This window comes from Trachurus japonicus, chromosome 23 (assembly GCF_045865225.1).
Source record: "Trachurus japonicus isolate A0001 chromosome 23, Traja_1.0".
Lineage (NCBI taxonomy): Eukaryota > Metazoa > Chordata > Actinopteri > Carangiformes > Carangidae > Trachurus > Trachurus japonicus.
In genome coordinates this window covers 12,959,484-12,981,002 of record NC_140929.1, presented here as the reverse complement: position 1 = coordinate 12,981,002, position 21,519 = coordinate 12,959,484, and the positions used below count along the sequence as shown (strand labels likewise).

The window sequence follows — 21,519 nt, the reverse complement described above, 5'->3', positions numbered from 1 at the left end:
AATTCTCGCAGTTTATTAAGTAGCATAACATTAATTGTTGGGTCTAATAGGTTGACTATATTCTGTCTGTAGGCCTTTAACTTCTCTCTATTAACGGAGCAGATGTTGGCAAGGTATTAGTCAGCTATGCAACACCTGTATGAAGCAGCTAATCTCCACATAATAGTTTCTCTATTGCTGCAGGTCTTTATGAAGGTTATTATACTTCCACTTTCTCAAGACTTTGAGCCTTATAGTTTGAACCAGGAGCTGCATGGTGCACCTGGCTCCTGTTCACCTGCACAGGAGTTTGGCTCTGGATGATTAGACCTCTGACCTGGAGAGGAGTTACTGTGTTGGGATTCACTCCAAATCTCAGAAACCAGTGGAAAGACGAGGGTGAAAGTGTGAAGAGATGCAAGAAACCTGACAGGAAAATGGGAAAGATCCATCACATAGATGGTAAAAGTGAAAACACCTGTGCAGGGACCTTGAACAGTGACTTTTCCTATCTCTGACTTGAAGGCTTTATCTAGCTACATAACGAAGTACAAATCTCTGTCAACCAAACCTAAGGCTTTAAGTCCTCGAAGCATATGTCAAAGCTTGTCAACACTGCCAGCAAAGAAAAGCATCTATCACTCCTGGCTTTATAGTCACAACAGCCCAACCATATGTTGAGGATTAATTGCTGAGTTAAGTTGTAAACAGATATACAGGCCTGTACCTACAACACTGGAACAAATGGCTGCTATTAGAATAAAAGCTGGCGAGCAAAAGAACCATGTCACGAGTTTTATGAAATTTATGAGTCATGTTAAGAGTTGCAAACAAAGTTGGGTTTTGTGGGATTTGTGCAACAAGAGTCCGATTAGTCCAGGAAATTTGTCACATGGTTAGAGGTTTGGCACAAAAATGCTTCTCTTCTCAGTCTGAGCAGGTCGGTATCATAACATCAGGAACTGACTGTCACTGAAATTACATTTTATTGAAAAGCTGAAGGTCATCTGGGTTTCTGCAAGATCAGCACAACAGGCAGCTGTCATGATTAATGCTGGGAGACATGAAGACATGAGTGTTGACTGGAATTCAAACAAGGACAAACACACACACACACACACATACACACACACCTGTTTTGCTCTAGTAAAACAGCTCTGTCAAATGAAACATGTTGCTGTATCTGGGTTGTAATACTATCCAATGACAAGTGAAGCTTATTGGCCGCTGCCCCTAAAAGTAAGGACACTGAATATAACTCAGGAATGAGAACATAAACATTCTCCTTGCATTACACATTAGTTTCATGACTTCTTAATCTCTGTCCAGACCTTCCCTGTGTCCTTTTAACTCGTTTTTGTGCAGCGAAACATTTTTCAAACCCACAGAAGTGTGTTTAATTCTAGTGGAATCGCAATGTTTCCAAAGATACCAATTATGTCAGACGGTATTTTTGGGGAGAAGTGTGTGAAATAATGCACGAGAGATCCAGCATATTTCCACTTCATGGCATGGTGCATCCATAAAAAAAACATGGCCTTGGGTTGAAAGCTTTGCCATAAAGAATTGAGGGGATTCAGATAAGAATTAAAAAGGAAACTTAAATGGATTATGACGCTTTTTTTCCCTGCCGCTGTTTGCAGACTCTTCAGCAGGCATACATGGATTCACAACTCAAACTCTGATTTCTGAGTCCCTACACTAAACATAACTTAACTGAGGGGAGAGAAGTGGATTCAATTAAGAAACAAAATGTGTACGTGGCATTATAAAATCCCCATCCAAATAAAACGGGCTCACTTTTACAGACTGCATATGCAGTTTGGCACTGGAATATTTTCTGCTTCATTTTACTAAATGTAGGAAAAACTTCTTCTTTACCAGGATTAGGTTGGTCATGGATAAATATACTTGTACCGGAAATCTAGATATAATGTACTATGTAGTGTGATGTGGAAAACAAAAAGAAAACCTCCAAGGCATAATGTAGCAATAGTGGGAATGAGCATTTTCAGCGAAGTTATTAAAACAAAGCATGTTTGATTCATTCAAATGACGGAGAAATTGTTGTGCAAAGAGTTTTGAACAAATTGAAGAACAAGAACATCTACTTTTTTCTGTTTTGTCCACATACATTTCTGAAAGGGGACTACACACAATGACATTGTTTTACTTTACACCTGAAGACTGTTGCTTTTCTACTTGAAGATTCTAGCTATGGCATTTTTATTTTATTTTCTAAATGTGTGGCAATCCTGACACAAATGTGAGTCATGTCCTCTACAGTTAGAAGTGCTCAAACTAAGCACAGATTGAATTAAAAATCATCCAAACACACATTCTACAGTAAATTGTGTCAAAGTCTGACTGAAACACACTTGTAGGATTATAGCCTAGTCATTTTTCATGTCCTTCTTTTACACCTGATCCTGCAAACTGTTTCCCTCTGAACACTAATGTACATGTAGGCTGCTGCTGCCCCACCACAGCCACATTAAACCCCTCCAGCTTCAATGTGACTGCATCAGACAGGAGTGGATCTCGGGGTCCATTTGCGTCGCCAGTGCATTGCAGCTTTAACCGGGTCCATCATGCCTTGCGGTGTCCCAGTTCTGTTCCGATGTAATTTACAACAAGCTCCGTGATCTCCCTCCCTCTCCCTCTCTCTCTCTCTCTCTCTGTGATGGGCAGAGCGGCAGGTCAACAGGCGGAGCGGTAGATGCTTGAAAGCCCCATGTCGGATGTCCGATGACCAGCCGGACGCATGTTTACATCCACACACGGGTTGTTACCACAGAGGCGGGGGGATGAGATGAGCGCGCTCCGTTCACTCTGATGCAGGCGGTGGATCGGCTGGGAATAAACAGGATCTCTCTCCCGTAAGTGGCCCTCACATAACATGCAGCGGAAAGTACCGGATTTTATTCCAGGGAGAAAGGCAGAGGTTTACAGCCGAACCGGGGGAGTTTGAAACGCTCTGATACACTGTGATCTGCCGCTGAACAGAGGTATGTTGCTGCCTGGGCTGTTTTACACAGGGCGGACTGCGGCCAGTCCTCTCTGCTGTGGCTTTGAATGCGTCAGTCAAGCCAACATTTAAAAATCCACTGCTATTTAAATAACGTTGTAGGTTTTTAAATGTACTGGATTACTACAGGTCTTAGTGAATTTCCTGTTGGTGTAGCCTACATGTGGAAGACAGGGCAACACACGGATAGAGGCTGATCAGCTGTAGTTGCATAACTTTATTTTGGGGTCAGTATTTATTAATTCCCTTTTTTTTTTTTTTTAATTGTTGACATACAGTTAAGCTATATAATCTTTTAGTTAATATTTCACACTGGAGTACACCCTGTAATAGTGTGATACTGGGTGGGCAGGTCCTCCACATGGTGACATACCTGATCCATGAGGCAGCAGGAAGTGAGTAAATGAGTGTGTGGTCAGTGTGAGGGTGAGTGTGTGTGAGTGAGCTGAGCCCTGCAGTGATGAATCTCTTAATAGAGTTGGGCTATAAGCGCTCACTCAGCAGTGGTTTTAATCAGAGTTCCTTCAACTGAGTCAGACGGCTATAGTAGGAGAGTAAGGAGTCCTTGAAGCACACGTGTGATGGAGGCAAGGACAACACTTCTTCACAGGCCACAGTGTTCACACCTCCGCTTCTTTGGTTTTACCTGAACTACATTTGACCTATGATTCTCCTTCCTAAATCAGTTTTCTGCCATGACATCTAATCCAACATATGAGGGGTCAATTCAAAATCCTTAAGAATCAGTCTAAACCAACAGATTTTGACTGCTGACAGTGATTTATTTTGATGAGAGCGCTAATAAGTATTTTCATGGTTTTAGAGGCTCATACCATCAAGATAATATATCTTAAAAAGCTTGAATTGTTTCATCAAAATGCTGTCATTTGACTACATGATTAATCACTGCAGCCTTAGATGGATGCTACAGAATTTTAATCTTGAATCAGCTGCTCACTCACTATTTTAAACACCCTGTCCATTTGCCAAACTGAAGATCCAGGCTACATGTATCTGTCATTCCTATATTCTGATTTATTGACTTAATAATGCAGTGATTCATCCGTGTGGTCGATATTTGCATAAACATCTGTGGTAAAAGGAAAATTCAAACTAGACACATCTTCACAGTGTAAATCTTTCAGCAGACTCGCCCCTCCCACCCGGTGGCAGTCAGCTATAAGCTCCGAGTCTTACAGGGTTAAAGGCTTATTGTCTCTGCTGATTAGCTTTAGCTTTAACTTTTGAGACTCCAAGGTGTCACCCAGCTTCAATACATGATGGCGATCATCCTCATTTTACACTTGCGCGCCAAAAGTGTCTGCTGCGGCACAACTTTTAACCACAACTTGTTTCCACTGCTGTTGGAGTCATTTCCAGCCATTTGGAATAAAATGCTCAACAAACGTCCACACAAAACGCCATGCACGCTGCCCGTTTGGAAAATCGTTTCACTGTTTCTTGCAGAGCAGATGATTGACAGCGCCTGAATGGAAAAGCTGTTCCGTCTGATTATTGCCTGAAGCTTTTCACTCAGCATATTCCAGCGTCTGTTGCACCTGCAGCCACCTCACTTTCCTCAGCTGACAAAGTTGATGTGGAACTAATCTCTAAAAGGCGTTTACATTCAGTAGCACACAGCTGAGTGTGGAAAAAACGCAAAGGAACTCGAGAGGCTGAAACATTAAGGTTTCACTTTGATGGCGGTTTGAATTAACAAAAACAAAAATTAGAGGAGCAGTATAATGTAATCTAGTAGCCTACTATAGCTATGAGGAACAGGAGTGTGTGGGCCCGCTAAGTGTCCAGCGTGGTCCATCAAGAGAAGTGGCATCTTGTCTGAGGACAGGGGTCACATCACTAATTTAATTTGCTTTTTATATTAGAAATACCTGCTGACATTCGCATTTCCTGCAGGTATTTTTAGCCTTGCTACTGTAGCAGCACGGCTGAAGGAGCGGCAATGTCAGATCACTATTAAATCTAGTGCAGGTATTTCTGTTCCCCCAGTTACTACAGTGTATGTCGTTCACTTTTGTAGCTGATGGAGAAATGCATTTACTTAGCTGGAGTGAGAGATTATAGTTTCCCCTCTAAGAGGTCATCTAAAACCATATGACAGCTCCAGTTCAAACTGGTGTTAATCTCCACCAGCAGATCAGCTCTGAGACGTTTTCAGCAGCAACACCCCACTTAATCCCGAGTTTGGGATACCCCCGCTGCAGTGGAACGCCTCCATGTTTTCTCGGAGCCCACATTCAGAGGAGACAAAGAGGAAGTGACAGGAAAGCGCAGGTTGCTTCTTAATTGTTGCTGATTGTTTGGTTTACTTTCCCAGAGCGTGCCCTCCAATCAATCCAGTCATCTGTGTAAGGCTCGGACAAAGCCAGAGCTGTGTCGCCATGGTGAGGGATTGTTTGCATCCAGTCATGCCACTAGCCATGTGGGCTCTCTCTCTCTCACACACACACACTGCATGCTCTTTTGTCTGCACAGCACTTGTTTCAGCGGACCCCCCTCATGCTGCCGCTGCCTCCTTGTTACTTTAAAAATTGGCCTGTGATTGCATCATCGTGTGTTGTTGAACTGCTGCTGCTTTCAAAGTCATTGCGTCTATTCAGTGCAAAGTTTTCACATGTAATTATATGTATTTGATTGACATTAGACTGTTTTGGAAACAAAAACTTGCTGAAGTTTTTACTTTTTTAATGGCAACAATGTTCTGTTTGACAGGATCCTGGGGGAAATGAGTAAGGGTCAGGGGTTCAAACCTAATCAATGGGTCTGTTAAAGTTTAATTTAGCGATGGACAGAGAGCACTGAACTGAACAAGACAGGAAATGAACTCCTCTCTGGGTATTTTGCATTAAAACCCCATCATGTAGCCGGTGTGGCATCAGAGGCTTTTCTTTACATTTTTCAACCCTAACATCTTTTTAACTCTGAGCTTGGGGATATTAAAGGAGCTTTCAGTGGCATTTTCATGCTGATCCGTCTCGTGAACTAACTGTCCATGTCTGAGGAGATGCAAATAGGAAACGGTGACTCGCCACGCTGTGTCCCCTCCCTTACTCTGCCTTTCTGTGGCATCCAGAGAATGAAACTTCAGGGGAGGCAGACTGAAGTCACAACTAAGTTTAGCTCGACAGTTCACAGCCCACACGATGGTATTCTTCATGTCTGAACCCTAAATGGCTGCAGCAGAAGTTGTTGAGTTATACTGATAGCAGCAACCTTTTCTCTCCACTGCAGAGACATTTTTTTTCTTATATCGCTTTTGTAATATGCCAGCTATGTGAGAGCAATGTCATTTTGATGACTGTGGGGGTCTGGAGCTAAAACAATGGAAAATGTTACATAATCTAGTAGACAAAGTACATGGCACATTATAATTTCACATTTGGAGAACTGGGCCAATTATTTTAGCTTTGTGATATACAAAGAAAACATACTAAAATACATTTTAACTAACTGCTAACTTCAGCACAGTTGCAATATGCTAACTTACTAATGTTTTTATCCAGTGTATATATATATATAAAAAAAAAAACTTTAAATCTACAATTAGATTTGTAACATACTCATAAATAAAAATCTAAACTTTGACCAGAGCTGTCTTAACAGATAAGGACTGTAGTTTACTGAAAAATGATCTCATATCATTGTTCATTCTGGGTGTTAATGGGCTAAACATCAAGGCTGAATCCACTTAAAGTGACTTAATGTTGAAAGATGAGTAGAGCAAACTCTGCTGTCCTGGATCCTCTGTGAATAGATTACTACGCGGAGCAGGAATGTGGAGCATTGAATCCGTCTGTTTATTAAACTGTGACTAATGGAAGAGGAAATTCCAACAGATACAGCACCTTTCCCACAGGTTGAGATTCCTCCACCATGGAAATGTATATAGCTTAAAACCATAGGGGTCTGATACTTAATACGGACGTATACATTTTAAAGTGAAGCCGAAACCAAAATAGAAACACACACGCGCACTTAGCTTTCCTACTAATTTGTGTATACTCGTCATGTAGCCCGTATGATTTATTTATTCACGCTGTGGCAGTGGGGGCTTCAAAGTAACTGTGATTCAGATCAAAGACGTAACCAGAGAGCAAGTGGAAATAGTATGATGAAAATGTAGAACAGCAACAGCGATGGGGGGATAGGGGGCAGGAGCGGGAGAGAGGCGGCAGGTATCCTAGTGATTGAAGTGTTCAAAACTGAGGATCATCTCCACAAGGAAATAAGACTACAAAGGCGATTGTTGCTTGATCTGCTGAGCGGAGAACTCGATTAGTTTGATATCCATTAGTCTGAGGCCTGATTTGGTGTTTTACTCCATCCAGTATAGTAGCTTATTGTTGTGATTCTCATTGGACGCATCCATGGAGAGCATCTCTGTAGCTATGAGAAGGATCAAAGCTCATGAACCTGGAGATCTGCTCAGCTCCATTACTGAGCTGCTCCTGCACAGCTGCCTGCTCCTACGGCACTACGCTGCACTGTACACCTACTCTTGATAAAAGCCTTCTTGTATATGCTGTGATATTTGTGTCAAGGGTTGAAGTCAAGGAAAGAACGGTCTCTACCTAATATCTTCTCTTTCTATACGTGTTCTTTCTACTTGTCTGCGCTCGAAGCTGAAAAGTGTCTCCAAGAAACTTGACTCATCTTTTTTTAATTCAATATTAAACTAGTGGAAAAGATGACATGTAGTCTGGAGAGGACAGTCAAAGCAGTCTTATGTGGCACCTTACTCATCTCTTGAAAACATAGGCTATGTCATTCTTGCCATTTTCATAAACAGTCTCTCAGAGCTAAAAGCGAAACTCCTTCACCACATGCATGTTAGATTCTCTCTTCAGCAAAAATGTATTTGACTTTGAATGAAATGAAAATAAATTTGGCTCTATTGTGATGACAGGACCATGATAATTGTATCACAGAGGAGTGAATGACTTCAGTGCAGCTTCTCGCATACATGCAATAAGTGTGAGTGTGTGTGTGTGTGTGTGTGTGTGTGTATACAAAAGTGTCAGAGATGGAGTGTAGGCTCAGGTTTACAAGCCTGTGTCAACTGGCTCTTCCTCCTGGATGAGACCTCGGCGCGATCAGGATGTCGCTCCACACTGAATAAACACTGTATTGCAACATGTCGACCACAGCTGTGAAAATGTCAGGCGTCATCACATCATCTGTTGGGATACTGCGTGTTATGAAACCATGTCACGGACCTTTGTTAACAAGCTGTAAAGAAACTTCTGGAGCCAAGTTTTCCTTAGTAAACACAGGATTATGGTTTCACTCGCCTAACTCTTGCCATGTTTTGACTGGCTTGTAAAAAATGACTAATAGGCCTACTTACACCTCATCTTTTTGTACTGCTGTTGCCAAAATGATCTGTTATGCTAAGCTAGTTGCCTCCAAGGGGGCAGTTGTCGGTCTGAGAAGTGAAGCTCACTTCCGCGTTCAAAAAACTGCAATCCCCTTGGCTGCCTCTGGGGGCTGGTACCAGAAGGGAGCATTCCCCATAGACCCCCATGTTAAAATCGCCGACTTTACATCCTCAATAAACATGATCAAAGCCTGGTGTCATCACGTTTTTTGGTCTCAACTGATAGTTTCTACCCCTGCACACACTCTGAGGGGGGTGAATTTTTTTTTAACTCTACCGTTTTACTATTATTAGGTTAAAATTCTCGCCGATTAGGGCACGGAAACCTTGAGTGACAGGTCCGGAGTGGTCCGTGTACAGCTGCTTCGAGTCCAGTGGGCGGGTTCTCGGCCGGTAAATCCAACATTGCGCTGTTCAGGCCGTCATTTTTGAGTCACAAAAATGACTCCCCAACCATGGGTGATGTCACAGATGCTCCATCCATATTTTTTACAGTCTATGGTTGCCTCCCGTGGCAGCATCACCCTCCGTGGTGGTGAGTTCAATGTCCCTCCGACCTGAGACACTGACAGCACCTGTAGCTACACAGAGGAACAGGGAGATCTTCAGAGCATCGGGGCAAAGTGACAAATATCCATAAATCTGTTTTTGTCATTTATTCCCATTCTGCTGCTTCTCTCCGTAGCCAGGTGTGTGAATGAGTTACTATGGTTACAGTGCGCCTCACTTGTAAAATGTGACATAATTAAACATTTTTGTTCAACATAATTAAAGAGGAAGCCTCAGAGCCTCCTTCATGAGGAATTCATGGTCGTAGTATTTACTGGGTAGTAACAGGTGTCTGGGTTCATATGCATCCTCCAGCACTGGTCTGCATTTACAAATTGTCCAGCTCCCCACTAAAGCAGGCTTTGCCCTCACCAGATGCCTCCAGTACAGTGGAGTGTGCATTGTATTGCAGTCTAGTAGGAAAATGCCTCAAGTGGGACCAGTGTGAAACTGCAGGCGAGATGGGAGTCCCATTCCAGCTGTGATGAAGATGGAAGGCACCTAAATTGTTAAGGGAAGCCTCGAGCGCTATGAAAGACAAGGATCAGAGCAGAGCTGATGGGCCGTACAGGAAAAGGGAGGGCAGCTGCCCAGTAGGGTTGCAAAAAGTCTGAGCATTAGGCATCTGCTCCTTCACTGCTCTGTTGCTCCGGCCCGCTGTGGTTGCCTTGCCAGGTTCGTAATGACTGCCTCGCTGCTGAGGTGCTTGTGTCAGCAGTTTGAAATGGCTCTCGTTCTGCGTGCATGCAACTGCTGTAAGTGTTTCTGCGCCGAGCCCCAGCAAATGAAAAATATATCGAATGAGGCCTGTAAGACGGTCACAGTTGCTGCACCACAAGTGGGTTGTTGCAGCAATTAATCAGCAGCACTACGGCTTCTCAAAAGAACAAGTGTTGTGAGTTGCTATGAGTTGTTCGTTTACAAGAAACCGGTGTCGCTCTGTACAGCCATGAGGTGTGTTTCGGTGTGATATTTTAGCTAATCCTTGCTCTCTAGAGGTAACAACTGAAACAGGAGGTGGGGGAGATGTAAGTTTGTGAATAATAACACATGATATACTGTATAAGGAATACCGTGACAATATGATAATATTGGATGAAAGAGTTTTGTAAATCAATGACACAAATATCCTAAGCTTCCAATTAAATCCTGACAGTGAAATGAGTTATAACATCTGGATTCATTTCAATATTCAAAATAAGTTTAGCCCTGGTTTGGTCTCCACCAATTCCTCAAATATACGTACAAATCTTAGCTACTAAAAGCTCCACCACCAGGTAATTGCTAACTTTGTCTGTTTTCTGTTTAGTGGTGGACAGGTAGCTAATTTTTTAGAGTTTTTTGTAACTGGGAACAACAGCTGCTTCAGTGTAGCTGCAGGACATAGAAACCAAAACAATAAGCTAAAAGACGATAAAAAGGATATAAGCAACACCTTTTCCATTGTACTTGATGACAAATGCAGCTCAGAGGTTTTTATTTTTCAAGTACTGACCATTGACTGTATGGTATACAGTCTATGTACTGACCACTATTTTCTTTGTCTCTTAGGATGGACAGTAAATCGTTAATAGCGCCCCCTTGTGGTGTGGAGGAATGAGGGCCTCTGGATGAAGGCCATGGAGCTGAAAGTGTGGGTGGACGGAGTGCAGCGCATCGTGTGCGGGGTCACGGAGTTCACCACATGCCAAGAAGTGGTCATCGCTTTGGCACAAGCCATTGGTAAACACAAACTACTTCTGACAGTATCTTTATCTCTCCTGTTCACAGGTGCAGAGCCGGTTCAGACATGCATTTTCAACATCTACTTTCATTTACTTCAAATGTAGGTTTAAAAAAGCGGCCCTACGCAACGTGCGTAGTGTGCGTATTGGGTGAACCGGTACTGCACAGGTGGCAGATGTTGAGAGTGTGAATTGTAAATGTATAATTCATAAGCCCAATATAAATACACACAAAAGTCTTGGAGAATCCAAGAGACAAATTAATAACAAGACAAAGAGCGTCACCAGGGAGGAGGAGATTTAACAAAGTAAGATGAAAATCCCCTCCATCTGGCTTTCATGCTGAAAAACCTGAATCATGTAAATGATATTTCGCCCTATAAATCCCCTCAGGGTCATTCTGTGATGTGGGGCTGTGTCCAATATCGCCCTGAGTCAGGTTTGTTAGACTTGGTGGAGACGATAGATTGCGTAGAAATGAAAAGAGACTTGAGGGCACAAAGATATTTGCCATAACTGGTCTGTAGCCTATAAACAAGATGAGTCATGCTGCAGACTTTGCTTTATTGACATGTTCTGTTCAGTTGCAGAGGAATAAGTTGACGCTCTGCCTCCGTTAGTCATCGTATGGGTTATATTGTACGTAAAGTTTAGTGTAGTGTATCCAACGCCAAAAGAATATTATGTCTTTATATTGCTCGGTGTGAACATTTTTTTTAAAAACAAGACGAATTCATCACCGACCCCACTGATGGATTTTTGTTTGAGTTTAAAACATTTGTGTTCCTCACAGTGACAGTGTAGCAGGAGTTATGGCGTCCACTGTCCTTTGTGTTCCCTGTGCCTTTTGTCCAGGCCGGGGCACTTTGATGTGAATGGCTGTGGTGATGAATGTGCCTCTTTTACAAGGACCCTTACTGTGCAAAATGAGGGTGAGGGTGCAATAGGCAGTGTTTAGCTCTTATCTACATGTGTGCAGGCAAGAATGTAGGCACACACATACACACACACACATACACGCACACACACAAAGCTGGGAGCCATTGAACTCAGTCCCTTTCCCAACACTGCCACTGTTTGAGTTGAATTTTCCCACTGTAAAGTTCTTTCACCAACACATTGGGAAAGGTCCTGAATGTGCCAATGGTGGACAAGCGTGGGAGAGCTGTAAAAGAATTCATTGGATTGAGTTTTATTTCTCTTCATCACAACACACAATGGACTCCTTGTGCTACTACCACTGCTACTTTTTAGAAATATGACAAAATAACCTTATTCAATTACTTTTTTTTCAATGGGGCCAAGGATAGATCCCAAAGCCCAGAGGTAAACTCCAAAGATAAGGGTTCACCAACTGTGACAGATGCAGTTTTATTGGACATGTGTGAGTTAAGTTAGTCAAAGCTTTTCCTATTGGCAAACCATTAAAACACTGTTATTGGATGAAATTTTAAAGTAAAACCTCTGCTTGATGAGTTTAGTTTTAGTTAATGTGGAGACATTGTTTACAGATCAATTTTAACCAATCCCGCTTTGTCTCTCCTGATATTGATTGACCTAATCCTGCGTCAGTGTTGTGTGTCTTGGTGGGGGATAAATCTTTTAATGTGTAAGCTGGCAGGAGGTCGAGTGGAAAAAGGTAACCTGCAATGTCTAAAGTACCAGGACAAACAGTCTTAAAAGCCTGCTTAAGAACTCAAACGGTGATGTGTAAGATCAAAAGACAGAGCAGGGGTCAGCGTCCTGTAAAGTGCACTTATAAACAGACTGGAAATGAGTTGGCAAGCCAGATGACGGTGAACAGGAAAGTGTCTGGACTTGAAGTAGATCTGGAAAGTATCATGTGCACATTGAAAGAGAACATAAATAAAGCCCTTGGCGACTCCTCTTTTTGTCTATCTTGGTAATATCAAATATTCAGCAATTTTCTTTTCTCTTGGCCCAGGGCGCACAGGAAGATATACTTTGATCGAGAAATGGCGGGAGACAGAACGTCACCTGGCTCCACATGAAAACCCTGTGGTGTCCCTAAACAAGTGGGGTCAGTATGCCAGCGACGTGCAGCTCATCCTTCAGCGGACCGGCCCGTCCGTTAGCGAGCGGCCCACCTCTGACGGGCAGGCTCGCGTCCCAGAGCGCGGCTTCTACAGACAGAGCCTGCCGCCTCTGGCCAAGCTCCGCCCGTCAGGGACAGACCGCTCGCTCAAACGAAGGGAACCCAAACGGAAGTCTCTGACCTTCACTGGCGGGGGCAAAGGTCTGCGGGACATATTTGGAAGAAGCAGAGATGCTGAAGGTAGACTGTTCATATTCTGTCCGGTAGCCTGTATAGTGGTTCTCAAACTTTTTTACATCAAGGACCCCTAAATTGATTAGACCACGAACCCCCATTGGACAAAAATTTGAAGCAAACACCAGAAATACACAAATATTTGTTCTGAGACCATAAAAAAGGGAAGAAGTTCTGAGACCTTTACTTTTTTAGTCAATGTAAGTTCAAATTGGTGCCAATGGCGTGAAAGTTTGGAAATATTGTAGAGAAATATCTGGAAAAAAGAGGTACAATTTCTCCAAAAACGTTTAAACATTCAGTTCAAACAGAAAAAAGTGGTAAAAATTCTCAAAAAAGTTTTTAAAAAATTTCTAGAAAAGTGGTAAGATTTCTCAAAAAAAAAAAAAAAAAAAATCTCAAAAAATTCTAGAAAAAAGTGGTAAAATTTCTCAAAAAAAAGTTTTTAAAATTATTTCTTGAAAAAAGTGGTAAGATTTCTAAAAACAAAAAAAAAATTTGAAAAGAGTAAAATTTCTAAAAAAAAAAAAAAAAAGAAATCTCAAAAAATTTCTAGAAAAAAGTGGTACAAATTTCTTTAAAAAAAAAAGTGGTAAAATTTCAAGCAAAAGTTTGGGGACCCCCTTTGATCCTCCCACTTTGAGAACCATTGGCCTATATTCCAGTCATCCAGTTTCTCTCCATCCCTTCTTACCTCTGTTTTTCTGTTCTGCTGAACCTTTTATCTCCCATCATCCATACATCCAACCAGGCAAACAGCCACAGCAGCACAGTGTAAGTCTGAACCTGAGCAGAGTTGGAGGTGGTGGAGTCGCATCTGTACCTGGGAGTCCAGCCAGGGAGCTGAGCCGCCTGGTGCAGCTGCAGAGAGACAAACTCCAGGCCCTGGAGAGTCGTCTGCTGGGCTGTGAAGCCGAGCTGGGCGAATGGGAGGAGGCCGTCGGCGAGGCCAATGAAGTGAGGAAAACCCACAGCTGCCAGAGCTGTTACTTAGAGAAAAGTAGCTTCATGTTTTGTTTTGAAATACATTAGATTTGAAGATCTAAAATCAAACGTTTCTTATCTTAACCAGAGAGAAAACCTGGAGGTGGAGCTGCTGCTGTTAGAGCAGCAGGTGAGGAGGAACGATGCTGAGATGGAGGAGGAGGAGTTCTGGCACAACGAGCTGCAGATCGAGCAGGAGAGCGAGCGGCAGCTCAGGCAGCAGCTAGTGGAACTGCAGGGCCGTGTACGTGACTGCGAGGCCAAGCTGTCAGAGTACTTAGCACGTATACAGGTGAACTCGGCATCAAAGAGATTCAGTTTGTTGGTTTTTTAATAAAGATCATTTCCATGCCAGTTTCTGCCATATTACTTAATTTTCCGTCATGTTGTGTAGAGCATGGAGACAGGCGTGGAGCAGGAGAGACTGCAGCAGGAGGCCGAGCTCAATCAGAAGATCAATGAGGAAGAGGTAGAGGCTGGTTTTTGTCAAAATCTTTTTAACTTGCTGCTTGTTTGAAAACAAATCGGTGTCTCTTGACCCCATTACAGGTTCATGTGCTGGTGAAATGAAGTCCAAGGGCGTATGTGATTATAAATGAAGAAATTTAGCTTGAAACAATTCATCTTTATGGATATATTAGAGTCCACCAGTGTGTAAAGCCACAAAGTTTCCCTTTGTTCCTGCTTAAGTATGAAGATGAATACAACTCAACACTGCATCAGCACTCAAATCCTGAACTTCAAAACAGACTGAAGCATAAAGAGCATCCTCCCTCGTGTTTTCACAAGGAGGATTAGTTTGCTTTTGTCCATCTCCTCTGAAAAAAAGTTGTACTGCCCTCCACTTCTCACTTCTTCCAACTGTGTGGATTTCAGGTGCAGGCCCAGCTGGAGAAAGTGAGGGCAGAGCTGGAAATGCAGAGCCAACAAACGGCTCGGCTGGAGAGCAGCTGCAGGGCGTTGGAGCGCTCACTCGGCCAGTCAGGCAAAAGATTACAGGTCAGCTCCGATTTTACAGTTTTTCAGTATTTTTATTTATCTCTTTATTTTCAAAACCTCAATATCCTCAGATCCTCTTTGGCTGAAGTGCAGCGTGTCCCCAATGTGTTTGTAGGATGCCGAAGAAGTAAAGTAAAAAAAAAACTAAAATGTGCTAATTAAAAAGTTGGTCACTGCAGCGTGTGTGCGTGTGAAAATTTGGTCCCCAGCAAACCAGGTGGAACCATAGAAATCTAAGCTCATTAAGTCGTGGGCAGTGAAGCAAAGTTTAATCTCTGGCTTGCAGGGATGTGCAGTGGATGCATGCATCCTCGTATGAGTGGAGGAGCCGTGTGTACATGCGAGGTCCAGCAGGGTGTGGGAAGCGTGAGGTAATGAGAAGGGAAAGGGAGGGAGGGGTATTACAGCATTCTTCGCCTGATTAGAGAGGGGGCCTGAATAAGTACACAATCCCTTGGCTGCGGTTGCGTAACCATCTGGGAGCTAAGTCTTCTCTTTCGCTGTCTCAACTCAGTTATGACTTGTGGATAGATCCTGAGCAGAGTGTGATCCCTTATTGATTTTCACAAATTAAATCCACCTCAGTCGAAGTTGAGCCGATGCTGAAGATGCAAATCAGGGTTTAGCGCCTATACGAACACTATCAGTTCAAGTAAACAGAATTGAATGCTTATCTAAGGATTTGAAAGGTGGCTGGGTGTATTATTTGATTTACACTCCTCATGTCAGGTTAGCGGTGTAAACCTGGTTTTGTCATAGTGTGGGTGTGTTGTTTTTTTTTCCGGTGCAGGATAAGGAGCAGGAGCTGGAGCAGCTGACAAAAGAGCTACGACAGGTCAACCTGCAGCAGTTCATTCAGCAGACTGGGACCAAGGTCACTGTGCTGCCCGCTCAACCTACAGGAGAGAACAACGGCACGTACACACAAACACTCACACATACACGTATATATAACATGCACACACAAGCAGAGATGTTGTGACTTGACACATCACCATCACCTTGTTTTCAATTTCAAGTTCAATTTCGCAGCCTCATTCTCGACATAATGACCATAGATGTGTGAAAACAATGGACACAGTGCCACCTTGTGGTCATTCTGACGCTCACAGGTTAGACTGAAGACTTAACAGCTGTTGAGGCAAAACTGTTGTGCCATAACAGCTTAAGTCTGTAACCCTATTACATGGACCAGATCACCAGCAGCCATGAAATGCTGTAAGAGTTTCAAAGCAAGTCAAAAAGAAAATCCCCTATTTTCATTCTCAAAAGGAAAAATCCCCCCAGAAAGGTTTTTGTCATGTGGTAAACTTTCATAGTTCTCACCAAGTTTTCAGACGTGTTTGCTCCGAGGAGGGTTTATTATTATGTTGCATCGGTAAAGTGATAACGAGCTGTGGATCAAAAGCCGAGGCTGAAGTTAGAAGAATAACGTGTGTTGTTGTTGTTGTTGTTTCAGAGGTGGAGTCCGGTTCTCTGACGAGGCGTGGATCTTCACGCCTCTTACCCAGCGACCTCCGCACCCTTCAGAGCACCATCTCCTCCAGCCTCAACCCCGAGGGCATCTACGTGTGACCCAGGAGACGTTGTTAGGAGAGCAGCCTGGTGCTACAGGAATGTTTTCTGTACCTGGGAGGTTCACAGACTGCTGAAATGCTCCTGAGCAATACACACTGAACCGAAGCAACGTCCCCAACTGTGGAGGATGTTGAGGGGGGGGACATCACATGACGGAGGATCAGCGAAGGGTTCATGAAAGACAAGTTAGGTCTGTTTTGCATCTTTTTTTGCACTGCCTCCTCTTCCATCGTACCAGAACTGACGCTCAAACTGATGTCAAATCCATTTGCAAACAAACGTTAACTGCACTCGAATGGATGAGTGAAGATTCCTCTTCAAAAACTACAAGCCAGCAGACGTGTTCTTGTCAAGTTGAGGAGGCTCCAGACGAACGGCGAGGATAAACTTTATTTTTATGTTGTACTTCATGAAGTGGAGAAAAATTTCAGGTTACAAAGTTTGGACACATGTAAACATTATGCATAAAGTAAATAATTCATGCACGAGCATGCACAAACAGCAACACCACACCTGTGCTATAACCATAGCCATATCTGATTGCCTTATTCTGGTGTTTTCCAAGCCAGACGTCAATAAGTATAATGTCAAAAACAAACTCAAGGTAGCTACCGAACTCTATGCGCCATATAAATTTACTATTAGCACCAAGTCAGGTGATCCCTTGTCATGGTGACTGATGTCAATATAACCCTGTGTTTTCTTTTTCTTTTTCTTTCAATGTGAAGTTGAACTTTTGCTTTGATTTAAACAGGAAAGTTGCCCCATATTTTCAGTTGAAAAATGTTTAACCATCAAAAAAAACAAAACAACAACAACTAGCCAACTTTATATTAAAGAAATAGAGATGAATACAAATAAAAATGGGGGCACAAAGTAGTATAATCAATTATTTGACATTTTTTGGCTGAGTTTGAATTTTCATTTTGCTAGAGCTATTAATAAGCTTTTTGTTCCTCTCTCTCTGAAAAATGAAAATATGAATGGAGCTATGAGTGATGAGCGAGGCCTTCGAGCCTGCAGTTAAAAATCCAGCCTGAAGAAGTTGCCGACAATGACTCTGTACCCAGTTTCACCACTGGGTGGTGGCAAAACATCTATTATTCAGCCAGCTCAAAGTTAACTGTGTGAAAGTTAGTCCTGCCCTCGGCTCTTATTATGTCATTGTTCCTTCATTTTTATATTGTTTTGTAACAAAGCCTAAGCACTTTTTGCTTTCAGTGTACTACTTGAGGTGCAACTTACAATACTGGCCAAGTGTTTGACATGTTGCTGTGTTCATGAAGCAGGGACACACAGACTATTGAAACAGGCTGTATTCATTTCTTCCATCTGATTAACTAACATTTTAATGATCTGAAGATGTCTCATATGAACCAAAGCTAGCGTGACACGACATTAATAGTTAGATGAATGTACTTTTTTTTTTTTTATGTATGCAGCTTATGCCGACAAAGTGTACCAACCTGAGGAACTCGTGAATATCTGCAAATTGTAAATGTGAAAAAAATATTTGCAGCAGATAATGGAAAAAATGCCCAAAGTGAGGCTGGAAACTTAAATGTGTGTCTGTGTGTGTGCATGTGTAACATCAGTGCCATACACAGTGTGGGAACATTAAGTTTTCAGCTTTGAATCTGCACTCAGATATTCACAAAAGCAGTTCTCTTGTCAGTTTGCGACCTCTCCGTTGAAGTACAATCTCACCACCCGTTCCCCGACTTGAATCTATCAGGCAGGTTTTTTTCAGAGCGACGTACGAGCACAGGCTTTGAAAATTTATTTCTGATCATTTCACAAGCTCCAAATCTCACTGACCTTTATTTGAGCACAGAGAGGAAGAGGCTCATGTTTATTCTGTGAACGCATAAATAACAAAGTGAATTCCTCCGCTGGTGTGAAGGATCTTGCTTCGTTGTTTACTCTGCTGTGCAAAAAAGGTAACGGGAGGAATTCACATCACAACCTGGCGGACTCTTTTGATTAATGGCATGCCTTACTGAGAAGAAAAAACCTGTAAATAATGTCTACATATCACATCAGTCTATATGGACTATTTTTAAAGTAGATTGAAGTCTGAAACATGCAGAGTGCTAGAGAGGTTAGATTTTAATGCTGCCGTTCAACAGGCAGCTCTGTGTGCATGCAACAGTGTGTGTGATTGGTTTCTTTGGACTCTCTAATTAGTGGCTGCCAAGGATGCAACAATTCATCTGAGATTCACTTGGTTTTCGGTTTGTTTTGTCACTTTTTGCCTTGTTGACATTTACACTGATGGAGATTGTTAAAGAGCTGGCAGCTCGGTGTACGCCAGCAAAGAAGTGGCAAAGCCTATAATATTATTTTCTGAACATTTCATTTCATTTTGGCACAAAAAATCCATGTTGCTTTGAAACATGACAAAAGGTTTACCAACGCTGCTGGTTGTATCTTTTTTTGTGTTTTTTTTCTCTCTCCTTAGAAGCTTATAGACACATTGCCAATAATTGGTCGTCCGTTGTGCCATCAGTGGTGCTTTTCAATGAAAGTGCATATACAAATAAGATGATGGAGCCATTATGGAAACAGCCATCGAGTGGTTTTGAAAGCTATTTTAGAAACGCCACGGCTCAGGGATATTTCAAGACACAGAATTACCCAGACAAAGAATGGGCAGAAAGTAATTAGGGATAAAAGCTGTTCATGGTGTCTCGCGCCATTTGACGAGTTGAATCGTATATTTGTTCTCATGGAGACTTTAGCAGCTTAACTTGTAGCACCAGCTCCTCGACACAGCCCCACAAATGTAACTAAAGTAATGACTGGGTACTGAAGATGATTCATGTTGCTGCAGGTCCCACTTTGTACTTCTCATGTGAGATACCGTATGAGAGTTACTCTACAGTGGACTGTAAAACCTGCAGCTGGTTGGGTTTGCAGCGTAATGCTGTTCCTTGAAACACCCCTCAAAGTGTGTTTACATGCATACAACACTTCATTGTAAACATCATGCTGGCTAGATGAACTGTGCTTGGCCAACATTACTAACCTGCATTAAGACACATTATTGTATTTTAAAGATATTGTTATATTGATTTTGTATCGTTTACTTTCAAATACACCTGTTGTATTTTTTTTTAGCTTTCAAAATGTATCTTCTTTTTTTTTCTTTCTGGGTTTATCATTCAGCCAATGTGTATGAAAGACATGGAAATAAAATTCAACAATAATGTAAAATATATAAACAAAATATATTAAAAAATAACATGCAGAAATGAATAAACTGCTATACACTGCTGATACTGTGATTTTCTTTAACTGATTGCATATCATACTCCTCAGAGCAGGATTGTCTAGACACCTAGCCAGAATACCTTGTTTGAGACAAAAAAAAAAATCTGTTGGGCCTCCAACTAAACTAAATTTGTCAAATTAAAATCTTAAAACTAGATCTTTGATAGAGTTAGGGTTAGGATTAATGGAATAAGAGAGGTTGCTTTTAATTCTCTCAAGTAAACCGTTAGCTAAGCCCTGCTAACCTTTCTGAGGCTGCCCTCCAAACTATCTGTTTTTGCAGATGATGATGCCGTTTTCAAAAGAGAACAATGACATGAGTTCATTTTTGGAAAACAACAAATTCAGACAGAAGTACAAAAATACTCCATGTTGTCTTCAGTTTTTCAGCTTTACTGGTAGCTGAGAAAGCAATAATGTGTTAGAATAACAGTCTTAAGTTTTCTTTAACAGCATGCCTCACATTTCAGATTACAAGAGAAATTGCCTTTAGGATCAAGATAAACCAGTGGGTATGAGAAGCTGTCTAGGACAAAATAGAGTGCATCACTTTCACATGCATCTACGCTAATACTAAGCATTGGCACACACATGCAAACATACTCAATCACAGAAATACATATTTATGCACCTGCACATTCATCCTAAACACGCACATAGGCTACGTATACACACTCAATCATAAACATAAACAGGCCACATTCTGACATATTCATGAATATATGCATTCATATAAGTGTTCAGTGCGGGTAAACAGCGCCAGTCAGGAGGGAAACTAAAGCATAAAAAGTCAAGAGAGAAAGATTTTGACATATTCAACAATGGAAATCGAAAATCATTTGGAAAGTTCGTCACAACACTGTTGCAGAAGTTCACACAAATGTGTTGCACTTGAAGTTTATTTTGCTTTCACCTTCTGTCCACTTCGCCCCACACCAGCTCCAGTGGGTTTAAGTCTGGAGACTGTGCTGCTCTTCAATCATGTGAAACCACCATCTAGTTGTTTTCTTCTAATGTTTGGGGTCATTATCTTGCTGTAGGATGAACCCTGGCCAACCTTTCTGTCTCCCTTTGTTACCTGCCCTTTTCTCACCATTATGATACCAATCCCTACAGCACAGTGTAGCTCTTATAAGTCATGTCCTAATAATGCATCAGAGGCAGGAGTAAAAATATTAGTTCCAACACTGTCTTTGTACAAACAGAGGCTTTCTGAGTCATAAACAACAGTTGTGTAACTGGCAGTGCTTTATTTACTTCAGTTTCTGCAGGAAAGATGTAAATGAACCAATTTTCCCTCTGAAAAATGGCTTGTTTGAAATGAATATGATATTTTAGTCCTTAGAGACCTAAACTACCGCTTACCTCTGCACCACTTTTGTTTATTCTCTGATCTTGTGCTGCTTAAATTCCAATAGAAACTGGAAAAATTGGCTTTTTAACAGCTTTTTTTAAAAAACAGGTTTTCAATTTCATAAAACACATGTGATTGAGGTTGTATAAACTGAGCAGCATGCTAACATTATGGTATAACATTGGTTCCCAAAATAACATACCAGCATTTCTGTAACACTGGTACTGTATAAGCTAGTTAGCTGGACATGCTAAGCAGGACAAACACTGTAGTCTGATCCAGTTTCTACACATTTCCTCCTATTTTTGTGTGAAAAGACAAAGTCCAATTCAAACCCCTGCATTACAGAAACGTCAAATCCAA

At 41.9% G+C, this 21,519-nt stretch overlaps 1 protein-coding gene across 1 annotated transcript; it reads left to right on the top strand.

The window, feature by feature from the left end:
• The first annotated feature begins 2,482 nt into the window (after positions 1-2,482).
• Positions 2,483-16,672, top strand: rassf8b (Ras association domain family member 8b). The gene is made up of 10 exons (XM_085768971.1): positions 2,483-2,858; positions 10,506-10,676; positions 12,624-12,974; positions 13,720-13,925; positions 14,041-14,244; positions 14,347-14,421; positions 14,829-14,951; positions 15,742-15,869; positions 16,289-16,290; positions 16,411-16,672. The coding sequence occupies exons 2-10, from the start codon at positions 10,565-10,567 to the stop codon at positions 16,524-16,526; spliced, it is 1,317 nt and encodes a 438-aa protein (XP_085625097.1). The 5' UTR covers positions 2,483-2,858; positions 10,506-10,564; the 3' UTR covers positions 16,527-16,672.
• Positions 16,673-21,519: the final 4,847 nt, after the last annotated feature.

Excerpts from the sequence above, each read along its gene's own strand:
- rassf8b (XM_085768971.1), top strand. The coding sequence starts at position 10,565 with ATGAAGGCCATGGAGCTGAAAGTGTGGGTGGACGGAGTGCAGCGCATC. Across the intron at positions 14,245-14,346 it reads AGTACTTAGCACGTATACAG|AGCATGGAGACAGGCGTGGA; the intron begins GTGAACTCGGCA and ends CATGTTGTGTAG. Across the intron at positions 14,422-14,828 it reads AGAAGATCAATGAGGAAGAG|GTGCAGGCCCAGCTGGAGAA; the intron begins GTAGAGGCTGGT and ends TGTGGATTTCAG.